Source organism: Python bivittatus, unplaced genomic scaffold (genome assembly GCF_059951505.1).
Source record: "Python bivittatus isolate LINGU-HERP-01145 unplaced genomic scaffold, Pbiv_v1 ctg000850_np1212, whole genome shotgun sequence".
NCBI classification, from domain to species: domain Eukaryota; kingdom Metazoa; phylum Chordata; class Lepidosauria; order Squamata; family Pythonidae; genus Python; species Python bivittatus.
In genome coordinates, this window is record NW_028277112.1 from 66,381,733 (window position 1) to 66,395,192 (window position 13,460).

Below are 13,460 nucleotides of genomic sequence, written 5' to 3' on the forward strand. Positions count from 1 at the left end.
CACTAAAGTTGCCTATATTGTTCTATGGATGTTACTAATAGTTAACCCTTTCCGTCTGAAATTCCATTTAGATATACTAGAGTGTCCTTTAAAAAAAACTCTCAAACTTTAAAGTGAATTTATTCTAAGTGTTCATTGTTTGTATTTTTTGTAGATGGTATCATGGAGCAATCAGTCGGACAGATGCAGAAAACCTCTTGCGCTTGTGTAAAGAATGTAGCTATCTGGTGAGGAATAGTCAAACAAGCAAGCATGACTATTCGCTTTCATTAAAGTAAGTATACTTTAAACAAATTATAGGCACGATGTTAAGCAGATTTTTAGGGTGCAGTAGCAGCTACCACACATTCCTTCAACTTGACACTAAAAAGGCCTCCCCATGCCCCATAGGAATTTTAGAATTCCAAATGTCAGACTGGATTGCTTTGAATGACAGTTCTGAGATTTGGTTGTAATGCTCCAGGGACAAGAACCGGGGTTTTGTTTTGCTTTGTTTTGTTTTTAGTATTTATCTGGCCCTTTTATCTCTTCTTGCTGTTGATTAAAATGTTTCTGTAACTCTATCTTTTTTTTCTCTCTCAACATTTAATAAACTGATTGGGTTGCTTGTTTTTCCTTCTCTTTCCCTGCTTCGACAACCATTTAAACCAACAAAGCACAAAGAGATTGTATTGTACGGAATACAGTGAATGAAAATATTAGACTTATTGACTGGTAAAATACCACGTAAAATTTCTCCAAGTAAAACAAGCAGTGGAGATTGGGGTGGAATAGAAAGGGTTCTGTTCTTAGGGAGATATCAATGGTTACCTTAAAAAGAATGAGGAAAAAGTGTAAGTAATCATTTAAAAAAATCAATACTACAAATTTTTGACTGCAGCCATAAATATATTTACCTGAGATTAAATCCTATTAAATTGACTAACATTTATTTCCAAATAAACATGCAAAAGATCAGATTTTTAAATATTTTTTCCGCAATCAATAGTATCTACAAATATATGAATTGGAACAATTGTAATATTTAAACATTCGTTCTGTAAGACACCCAGAGTCACTAGGTGACATGGGCAGCTGTATAAATTGAAGAAGGAAATAAAACAAAATGAATGCATGCATTATATTTTGTGTTAATGAAAATGCAGCATCCCATTCTCCTTATATTTTATTGAATCAATCTGTTGTAAATTCTAGGAAGTCTTGGTCTAGGCCAATAACCAGTTTTATTCTTCCCATAGTCATGGAATTATTTCTTTCTAATTAACATCAATCCAAAATTTGTTCAGGGGTAGTTTAGATAAGCAAAAACAGTTATTTGAGGAAAGGCAACAATATCATCTCACTGTCAGCATTAGAGTCCCTGGAGGGTTCTTTTTAATCAACAATAAGCAACATTACATTATTATTTATACATTTGACTGATTTGCCACAACAGAACTCTCAAGGATCGTGGCTTAGCAGTGGACAAGAATCTTGCAGACGCTCCCATGTCTGCCACCCGCAATTATAGCTGGACAAAGGACTGGTCCCTTTGTGACCCATAGCTTCTTTCTCTGGCTCATTCCTCTGGAAGCAAACAGGAAATCGTATTTAGTGAGGCCCTAAACAAACCATGGAGGGTTTGCACCTACCATTGGGAACACCTAATAAGTTATTAGAGTAACATGTACCTGCTCACTTCTTATTCAGTACTGAACCCAAACTCTTGAAAATCTTGGCTTACCATGTTTTTCAAAGACAATAACTCCCTTCACAGCTAAAGTGTAAAGCCACATTCTAGCTCTAGCTCTTAACACTTTTTTTTAATGCAAGCATACATCTCCGAACATAAAAGAGAGAATTCTTTTCAAGGTTATTTTGGTTAGCATTGATGCTAAAGTTTGGGTAGTGTAAAAGCAAGAAGTTTTTGTTTTGCTAAAAACACCCTTAAAACTCAATACACTATTTCTGGCTGAGGTTTCTCTCTTCTGAGGTTAGTAGCTAGCTGTTCACTATATATGTTCTTATTCAGATAAAAACTGTGGGAAGGGGTCATAATTCTGTGGTCCAGACCTTTGTATCGAAGGAAAGGGATCTCACATACCAAGCTAAGAAAATCCTCTGCTTAAGACTCTAGACCAACCTTATCAACTCTAAAATGTGTGGACTTCAACTCCCAGAATTCCCCAGCCAGCCATGCTCTAGACAGCCACAACCATTTGGTGTACATAACACAAGTTAAAGTAACTAATAGTGTTACTCATATACTTTTGTGCAACGTGAACTTCACTTAGATATAAATCAAAGCAAGACCTTTCAAATCAATGTCATTGAAGCATACTGTAAGGAAAGGGTTAGCTGCTGGCTTGATGGGCCTCAGACAAGATGTCTTTGGTGGGATTTCTTTCTCTTTCTGGGAGAATCCATTTCCTCTTTGTTATTGTCATCATTAACTATTGTTCCCCCCCCCCCACACACACACACAAACACACACCGGGCATAAATGAAGAGTGGAACATAAATGAGTCTTCTGAATTTTTCTCTGTTTGAAAGTAGAGTGCAGGTGAATGGCCAGAGACAACAAGGGGTAGAAGGAACAGAGCCAGGAGACTTTGGAAGTCCCCAAACTGGGATGTGGGCCTCAACCTCCCAATACCAGCCCTGGGTTCAGTTCTAGAAGGAAGAGGAGGAAATATGGTGCTGCTAAAACAGTAGCTATCTATAGCTTTGACCTGTCCTTTCTTCACTTCATCTAAGAGAGTTTGGATGGGTGAAACCTAAAACCTGGGGCATTTTGAGGGTGGATATTTTCCTAGTTCAGAACCATGAAATACACTCCCAGCTGGACTAGGAAAGTTAAAAGGCAACACGCTGCTTTACAGTAGTTTTACACTTCAGAATAATGTTTTGAAGGCTTTTTTCTGCCATCACATCAGTTTTCACAAAACATCATCTGCCAGCATTATGTACAATAATTTTTCCAAAAGAGATTATATATGTCCTGTACCATATACTCTGTATAATGAGTATATTTTAGGCACTCCTTTTAAAAAGGAAATCAGGAAGAGAATTATTTTACCCCTAATGACTGATCTCTTCTTCCAAGGGTTCCCCTAATAAATAGATTATTTCAATAGACTCCTACCATCAGGTAGAATCTCCCAACATATTCTAGTCTATTCAGCAGGAAAATTTTCAGCTACCAAATATTTGTCCCTGTAGCCCATCTCCGGGAAAAATAGAAAAGAAGGTCCTCCCCAAAGCCCATGAGTACAGAAGTTAATAAAACCTTATGAACATTTTGAAAACACAAAAGGTAGCTGTGCAATTTTACACATTAGAAAGGTTGTAATAAGAAATTTCTTTTTCAAATAATCTGGCTCTGTTTCTCAATTCTTCAATGAGTTTATCTCAGACAGAGGAATAACAGGTAAAACAAGGGAAAAGGATGCTCCCAGAAACAGAATTCTGAATCAAATCAATGTGGCACTAGTCATGCTATTAGTAGAAGTTGCTTGAGTTGGCACTCAGACTTTCAGCACAGATGTGGCGTTCACTGCAGAGCAAATACTTGGAGAGAGAGCTTCTGGGCTTCTTATTATTAGTTCCTGTTGATTCCCCTCATTGGGAATCAGGAACTTAGTCCTTAGCCATTAGAACATTAGAACTTAGAACATTAGTCTCAGAAATTTATAGAAAGCAGAGAAAGCTGACCTCTTAGGCGAGATTGTTGCTGTGCCCAGTTAAACAATATGCCCCATCTCTGATTGCCCAGGTCGAGCTAGCAAATTACCAGGTGTCTGAGCCCATCTCCTAGTGAACCTATAGTTGAATGCCAAAGCAGCTGTTCTGTTCCAACTGGTAAAAGTAGTTTTTGCTTATTGGCAATGCAAGTTTATATGTCACATATATTTAAGATTTCTTTTCATTAATTTTCTGAAATACACAAAGATAAAAAGTTACATATATGCAATTTATTTATTTATTTATTGCATACAAGAAGGACCAATATATTTAAAACTGATGTTCTTAATTATATTCTTTACACTTAGGATGGAACTGTATTAATTGAGAATCAAATTATCTGATTATCAGTTTATCTGGACCCATTCCAGTCAGGTTTCAGGCCAGGGTACAGTACAGAGGTAGCATTGGTTGCATTTGTTAATGACCTGCGGCAAAGCCGGAGTGGTGCTAGTGCATCCATCCTGGTGCTCCTTGATCTCTCAGTGGCTTTCAGTACTGTTGATAGTATCCTTTTGGGCCAGCTTTGGGTGTTGGAAGTGGGAGGTCCCATCTGCAATGGTTCTCCTCCTTTCTCTGTGGCCTGTTTCAGTCAATATTGGTGGGGTGTGGAGAAGAGATTGCACCCATGACCCCTCACTTGTGGACTGCTGCAAGGTTCAACACTTTCTTCCTTCTTGTTTAACATCCGCATGAAACTGCTGGGCGAAGTCATCCATCAGTTTGAGGTCATGTATCATCGATGTGCTGATGATATCAAATTGTACATCTTGACCTTGGACTGACCAAGTAATGCTATCAAAGTCCTGCTCCACTGTCTGGAGGCTGGGTGAGCCTGGATGGGGAGGAACAGACTCAGGTACAATCCTGACAAGACTAAGTATCTAGGTTTGTTCTGGGAATATTCCATCTTTAGGCTTTGATGGGGTTGCACAATCTGGGGGTCATCTTGGACTCATAGCTCCTGTTTGAAGAGCAGGTAGCATCTGTGGTTAAGAGGGCCTTTGCACAGGTTAACTTTGTGTTCCACTTGCACCCATTTCTAGACTGGGAAGCCCTTCAGACAGTCACTCACACCTTGGTCACCTGACAAATGGATTACTATAATGTGCTGTGCATGGGACTTCCCTTGAAAACCACCCAGAAGCTACAGCAGATCCAGAATGCAGCAGCATAGGCAATGATGAGTGGGTCACAGTATGTGTCCCCAGGGCTTAGTCAACTGCACTAGTTAGCTTCCAGGTGTAGTTCAAGGTGCTGATTATTACCTATAAAGCCCTTCATGGCATAGGGCCTGACTATTTGAGGGATCACTGGTCTCCAAATGTTTCTGCCCGTCCATTGAGGTTAGGCAGAGTGGGCACACTTTGGGTCCTGTCAATTAAACAATGTCATCTTGCAGGATCCAGGAAGCATGCCTTCTCTGTTGTGACACCTGCCCTAAGGAATGATATCTCCCCAGAGATATTAGCTCCCACCTTAATGACTTTCAGGGAACTATTAAAAACGTCGTTGTTTTCCCAGGCCTTGGGAATCCCTACAGTTTTATTTCTTTTAGAATTGAGTTAGCCTTCCATTCGGTTGCATTTTCTTCTGAGATGTGTTATTTCTTTTTTGATTGTGAGCCACCCAGAGTCATTAAGGGGTTGGGCAGCCTCAAAATCAAACCCAATAAGCTAATAATAAATAGAGCTAAACCAAAAAGTAGTACATTGAAGTGGTGGGGCAGCATTAAGATGGTGGTGTTCATCTGTCAATTGCATGTGATCTTTCTGGAAGAAAAAAATGTATTGCATGAATAGTTGATGTACTTTGGTTATTTAAATAACCCAATCCTGTAAGTGTAAATTATAAATTAAAGGTTATTGAAAAGCACTGCAGGATTTAATCCTGGTCTGTGCACTACTAAGTCAAATACAACGTATGATCTAAATTCTGAACAGTTCCAGGCAGACAGCAAATCCAGAAGACTTGATGAACCCTAATGGGCTACCATACACATAGAGTGGATTCCCATTGGCTGGATGGATCACAGGTTGCATGAGCCTAGTTTGGTCTTTAGTAATGCCTAATTAAATGGAGGATGGTTTGTGATACTGGTGAATTATTTCTTTAAAAAAAAACTGCCAGAACAAAACAAAACATCAAGTGATTTTCACTAAAGTTGTCAGCCTAGAACAAAAGGAATTCAGGCTTTTCCACTGAATTTTAGAGATGCCCTCAAGTGTGACAAACTCTCCTCTGGTGGTCTGTGACTCTTAGCCCAAGCACATGAAGAAATGTTGAGTCATAAACAAATCCATCATGTTCCCTGCTGTTGCACCACTAAGCCCTCTGATTGTTTTACTACATGATTTTTGTAGTATTGCATTTTAGGTAGGAGTCTCTTGGGCTACTGGAATGTCAACAACAGCTGAAAGGGTAGAGGGAGGCTGGCTGGTCTTTCAGACCAGTGGAATTGAAATGTGCAAGGTATGCTATCTTAGAAGGAAGATACACTTTTGGGACAAGAGGGGTTGGGAAGCAAACTGTGTTATCCCACTCTTAGCATTTAATGTACCAAAGCAAATCCTGTGGAGTGCAGAAAAAAGCATTAGAAGAAAAATCTATAAATGTGTCCATAAAGTTACCAAGCTCATTTTGAAGGATATTTTACTTTTATCCTGTTATAGGTTGGAGAATGAGTCGTGCAGTATTGTAGTCTACTTGAATCTGTGCAGGAAGGCCTTTTAACTGGCTGTGTTGTAGGAATGCAAATATCCTTCCAGTAGAAATAAGATTAAGCGTTTGCACGAAAGCACTGCTCCATAACTTACCAACTATAAAATAGTCTGTACATCAGGTGTTATGCGTATCATTCTCCAATTTCTTTTTCTTTCAAGAGAAGATGTATGTGAAAAGTTGTTCATTAACTCTTGGGTAGTGTCACCAAATCCCTGCATGTACTGAACTCCTAAATTAAATTTCTCCAATCTTGTGGACCCAGGTGTACTAAACTAACATTCCCAGAATTCCCAGTCTCTATTATAGCCACAACACATCTGGTTGACTGATCTTTATTCTTAAATGAAGTAAGGGGTAGAATTCTGGCTTCCCTGTCTGTTTCTCAAGATAGGAAGCTCTTTCTTATTAAATGCTTAGCATGCCATATATTCTGATGTACTTTATAAAGAAGAAGTAGCAGTGTTTCAGGTCTTTATTTCTCCTCTCCCAGAACATATTTGTTTTTTGGATTGCAGACACATTTGGCTTTGTTCTCTTAAGTAGAATTAAGCTCTGATGATGACTGTACTGGCAATACAATTGCAAAATCCTATGGAGTTGAGAGAGAGGACAGTTCAAAGATCTGCACTAGCAGTTAAGACTTAGAGCAATTTTCCTGTGATAATTTTAAAACACTTTTAGTACTTATTCCTTTTGTTTAAGAGAACCTACAGGAATATGCCTGTAATATTTGCTCCCACCAAGAGTTCAGAGTTTTATACTTGAAACTGACAGCTGTGTCAGAATTTTTGATGTATCCACTCTCAAATGAATAGACGTGGAATTAAATCTTCTTCCCATTATTAAAGAAGTGAATTTCACTAATCCTCCAGTCTTCTAAGCTGGTAACATAGCTGCTGGTGATAGCAGGAACAATACCAGAATAGGAGGGTAGGAGTGCATAGGGTTGGGACTGAAAGATGCTTATTTCTCACAGAAGTGGAAACATTTTAAAGTCCAAGCACCAGTACTAACATTTGCAATCTTCTTTCTCAGGTCCATTTCTGACAGCAGATTCTGACAAATAGAGATTAGGCAAGTGTTTTGATCTAAATTGTTTTCAGAGGGGCTGATAGGCAATTGTCTGCTCAGTGTTTCCTCCCGTTTCTCCACACAGCATGATTTGGTTCATTTGCCCCAGGACAACTAAGCTAAAAAAATAGCCTATAAACTTTTGCTTAGCTTGTACATCAAAACAAATGGATTTTGCATTCCCAGAACAGGAATGGCAAGTTGATGTATTCATTTTTTAACAATGCTTAAAGTAAAGGTATATGCAGCTTCCTCATAATGAAACATGTCGCTGACAGTAGGCATCTCTGTTCTGTTGAATTGCATCATTTCATAATTTACTCTTTATGACTAAAGGTGATTTTTAAAAATCTGCTATTACAGCAATTTGGGTGGCAGTCCTATAGTCATTCACAAGATATACTCTTTCTTGACCTCAACTCATGAAAAGTCACTAGAGTTTTCTTGGCAACAGTTAGGAAGTAGTTTGCCATGACCTTCCTTCAGAGTGTTGCTTCAACTTCCTAGTTCAGCATACAGCCTTGGTTTCCCTTATGTTCTTCCATCTTAGTTACCAACAGGTCTGACTCTGCTCAGCTTTTCAACATCAGCCAGGGTTAGCTAGATGCTGCCTATTTGCACTTATGCAAATGTAGGTCATATTAAACTCAATAGGACTTAATCTGAGAAGATAGGGATATGGTTGTCATATAAGAATATTAAGTCTTGGTTCTGAAAAAAAGCAACTTGCTTTGTAAGCAAGCAGCATTCCCTACACCATTCCCTACCCTTTCCTAAAGAACACTTGTAATGTTGCTGATTTGATTCCCTACAAGAAATTCTAGAAATAATGTAATTGATTTTGCCTGAATTTTTGAATAAAACAAAATAATTTGGAAAAATTACTATACATGTACCCACTGAATAGGATTTATAACATTAATGATTTTGAAACCACAGAATTGTTGTGGTAGAAGTAATTTCATCTTTCATAAGCACAAAACAGTTTCTAGGAAAACAGAAGTAAGAAATTATAGTTGAGTAATATAAAGGATAATACTGTCAACTTTAAGAAACTAGCAGGAAATTATTGGAAACAGAACTTATCTGGGATATCATGGAATACAGAATCATGAAAAATATATCCTGTTTTGGATTCTTCAGAAGCATGGCAAACTTTATTGCAAATATCAGAATTTTGGAATGACATTCCCTTTCTATATTCTTTCCTGTTTCTATGCAAGGCATCTTTCCTTTGGAATGTCCTTTTCTTTCTCCATTGACAAGTTTGTTATTTGGCTATAGGCACAAAGAATCAGCTGTGGCAATTTCAGGACATACAGTGCAGTCTATGCTTTCTCTCTTGATTTATGTTACACAAAGAGAGTTTATTTTTTTCTTCCCAGTGGCAGCTGCATTCTATTCTCTTCAAGAACAACTGACTATAAATCTTGATTTGCAGTGTTTGAGTTCTGAAGAACAACACAATTTTCTTCATTAAAACACTCTATCAGCTGACCAAAGCCTTTATAGTAGTAAATAAGCAAGGTAATGGAAAGGCACTGCCTGCTTCCAATTTGTTTGCAATGTATGAAGTAGATAATAGAACTACAGAACAAACTTACAAGGTCAGAGACTCAGGCTGAGCTGTCTGGCTTTGACCTCCATGTATAGCACAGGTCAATTGCATTTCCTTCAGTCATTTTTCTGTATCAGGCTAGCTAAGCTGAATTCTGCTCCAGTAATCTTCTAGAAAGGTTTCATTTTTGAAGAAGGGTTGTGATCTTAAGAAAAGCCATCCTTTTTCCCTGAATGGTTGTGTCAGTTTAATTCAGAATGTCCCTTTCATATATTTACATTTTATCAAAAGATCTGGGTACAACAATCATGTTATTTTGGCAGAAAAATCAGGGGACAGGTAGGAATGACTTTTGCTGCCTACTAATACAACAACATTCTAGTTGGTTTCAATTAGAAGGGATGATGAAGAAAAGAATAACTTTAAGATCACTGATAGATTATCATATTGTTAAAGGTAGGGAGATCTTACGTGTTTCCTTTTCCTTGACTAGAGTGAGAGAGGTTATAAATAGTTTGTGTACCGAAATCATCTTTCATCTGCCTTGGACAGATGTTTAACAGAGCAAAATGCTAAAGCTTTTCCAAGAACATATTATTTCAGGTTATAGATTAATATTTCTGTGTTGATCATTCCATCTTAAAAATAAACTTTCTGTTTACTTGGAGACCTACTTTGTTGAAGAGAATTTAGAATCAGAAGTGATCACAGCAATTACCTAGCTGAATTCCCTGATCAGTGCAGGATCCCCTAGAGCAGGGTTCCTCAACCTTGGCAACTTTAAGACGGGTAGACTTCAACTCCCAGCCAGCCTTGGGGAATTCTGGAAGTTGAAGTCCACCCATCTTAAAATTGCCAAGGTTGAGGAACCCTGCCCTAGAGCATCTCTGGCAGACAGCTATCCAACCTCTGAAAACCTCTAGCAAAAGAGAACTCATCATGTCAGGTGGAAGTCTGTTCCACTGGCTGACTGCACATACAGTCAGCAAATTTCTCTTGATGCCTAGCCTGAACCTCCTTCCTTGTAATTTTAACCCGCTGGTTCTGCTACTGCTGTCTGGGGCAATAAAGAATAAGTCTACTTCCTCTTCTGTGTGACAGCCCTTCAGAATAAAGATTGCTAAAGCATATCCCCTTACTTGTCTTTTCTGCAGTCTAAACATGCCCAAATAATGTCATTGTTCCTCCTAGGGCTTGGTTTCCAGACTCTTCACCATCTCGGTAGCCCTGCTCTGAACTTCTTCCATTTGTCATGGTCCTGGACGCAGTAGTCCAATGAGATCTGACCAAGGCAGAGCAGAGTGGAACAATTACTCCTCGTGATATGGATGTTGTGCTCCTGATAATGCACTCCAAGATAGCATTTGCCTTTTTTAGCAGCTGTACCACATTGCTGGATCATGTTTAATTTGGGGTCAGCAAGGACACTCATATTCCATTTGCATGTACCATGCCAAGCCAGGTCTCCCTCATCCTGTACTTATGCCTTAAAATTTCCTATCCAGATGCAAAACTTCATATTTTGCCCTGCTAAATTCCATCCTATTCTTTTCAGCCCACTGCTGAGCTTGTCTAGATCTTTTTGAATCTTCTGTTTCATGTAAAGTATGAGCTACGCCTCCCAGTTTTGTGTCATCTGCAAACTTTTAAGTGTTCCCTCAATTCCCCATCTAGTCACTGATAAAAATATTGAACAACATGGGGCCTAGAATCCATTCAGTACTTCACTCCAAGCTGAAGTGGAGCCATTAATGTTCACTCTTGGGTACAATGATTCAGCCAACTGAGTCCATTAAACAGTAGTATCATCTAGCTTATATTTTACCATTTTATTAAGGAGATTATAATTAGGCACTCTGTCAAAGGTTTTGCTGAGGTCCTGCACTATATCTCGTATCTACAGCATTGCCTTGATCAACTAAGCTAGTAACTCTATCAAAGGAGATATGATTAATCTGGCATGATTTGTTTGCAACAAACTCATGATCTTCTCCCTGATGTGCAAGCTTTTTATATTCAGGGAATAATTTCTACATTTCTGATTTCTAATTACATTCAAGCGTGTAAGTCCTCACTTGTCAACTTGATTTTTTAATTTGATTTATCTCAGATAAGCATGGGTGTGCAAGTGACTCCAACTTCTAGACAGCATTATTTACTCCACTTGTGTGAAGGGGATAGTGAACAGCTAAAAGATACCTAATGGATGGATTACTGGAATATTATTTGAGCTGTGTTTTCCAGTTGATGTTCTTAACCTTCTTACTCCATCATTTCTCATTTGTCAAGAATACAACCAGACATGCATTGTTGGTTTTGAATGTGTATAATTCAGTTTTTCACCTAGAACATAAAATGAGCATATGTACTTGCTTAGACTTGATTCCAGTTCCAAATGGAAGCAGGAGGATTAAGGAAGGGCTTTATAGGCGAGAATGACAGAAAAACCAAAATCAATTCCAGTAGTACGCTGCCAAGGTCAACATGCACAAAAACAATGAAACACACACAAACAACCTCTAATTTCTCGTTTCTCCAAAATTTTGGAATTTGGCTGGCAGTAATGATGCTCAGATCTTTTCTTTTTCACAGCACAGAGACTATAAACTGGTGTGATTTTGTGGCTCTGACTGAACACTGATTATACCATCAGGAGTCTTCCACAGGCCAAGCTTGTTTAAGTCGGCTGCCAGCGTATCATCAGAATGACAATATCCAGTAGACCAATGATGCTTACTCACAGGCGGAGCCTATTAAGTAGGAATTCTTGAAGAACTGTTCCAGCAACTTCTATTTCAAACCATACTCAGGAAATGACTGATTTAATGCTACTATTCTGCCCGGCCTTGTGGAAATGCCCTTCCAGCCTGTGTTTGCAGTTGCCAGCAAAGTTCTTGTAATCAGTAAATCGAGCCTGATGAATTAGGAGTGAATTTCCTGATCGCATTCCACAGATGGAAGAGGATGTGTGAGTGAACATTTTCCAAAACGATAGCCAAGACAGAGCATATTAATTTCCCCCAGTCTTCTGCACTCAGATGGCTTTCTTGAAAAATGCACAGATTATAAACCTTCAGTGCAGCCATTTTTTGGCAGGCAAGCATATCCTGCCACTTGCAGGAGGCTAAGTAATTAGTGTTACAAGTGGTACTGCAGGGAATTATTTATAGATACTCTGTCATTCATACCTGCTTATTGCAATATTTACAACACACTGGAAGGGCATAAACTGTCCTCCTTAATCAGACCAAATCTGTTACAGCAACCTGCCCTTCACAGTCACTATCCAGACGGATATTTAGAAACACACTGTCTCTGAGCATGAAGATTACATTTAATTGGCATCCGCAACTTCCACAGGTCAGATTTATATCTGCAATATTTTTTTCCCCAAATCATTATCTGCAAATGGGGTGGGGGTGTTGTTGTCTTACACTCAACAGAAGAAGCTGATGAAGAGGTACAGATCCTTCAGGCATCGTTGCTGCAAAGCTCGGGTGGCTTGGAAGATTAGCTCTTGTGTGGGAGGGACGGCTTGCCTGATGAATTTAACCCTGCTGTATATTGGCAGCTGTCTTTTTTCTTCCATATCCAGCTGTTTCTCCCCCTTGCCTCACTTCTATGCATTTTTCATCTTTCCTTTTCCCTGCGTGATGAGCAACCTATGCCTCATCACCGTCATAGTTTTTATTCTTTTTTCTCTTTCTCTTAGGAAAAGGTAGAGGACCGTGGATGTATATTTGTATGTTTCTGTGTGAAAGAATATACATAAGGATCAATCAGTTTTTTGTTTTCATTTGTACTTGTTCAGATGTATATTACATTTGTTGTTATTGTTCTGCCCCTGCCCGCTTTTGGGAGGAGAGAGAGTGGCTTCTGGCAGGTATACATATTGTGCACACATACCTATGTGGATACATACAAAGGTGTATCTGTAGAGAGTAAGGAAGATGATCTTGATGGAGATATGCAAGATCCATTGCCAGGGGAATGGGGTGGGGTGAAACATATTTTAAGTCTACAACAAACAGATCATATTTGGAAACGGGTCAGACACCTCCCTAATTCACTGGAATACAAGAAGGGGGAAAAGGTACAGCATGGTCAGACTTGCAAGATTCTGTTGCTATAGCCAGTCTCAATAAAGGTAGAGGTAGTCCTTGGTTAACTACAGTAATTGGGACCAGGAACTCCATTGCTAAGCAACGCAGTTGTAAAGTGAAACATCGCATGACTGCACCAATTTACAGTGGTAGTTCTGGCAGTTCCAGTTGTGGTTATTAGGTGAGACATCACATGATCACCATTTGTGACCTCCTGCTGGCTTCCCCGTTGACTTTGCGTGTCGGAAGTTGGCAGTGAAGGTCGCAAATGGTGAACATGT

The 13,460-nt window shown here is 39.0% G+C and overlaps 1 protein-coding gene across 1 annotated transcript in view; it reads left to right on the forward strand.

Annotated features, from left to right (window-relative positions):
* Positions 1 to 13,460, forward strand: part of SHB (SH2 domain containing adaptor protein B) — a 142,197-nt gene that overhangs the window by 102,072 nt on the left and 26,665 nt on the right. Inside the window, exon 5 of the mRNA XM_088129830.1 lies at positions 155 to 274. Within this exon, the coding sequence (XP_087985956.1) occupies positions 155 to 274 (120 nt within the window). The remainder of the gene's footprint in view (positions 1 to 154; positions 275 to 13,460) is intronic.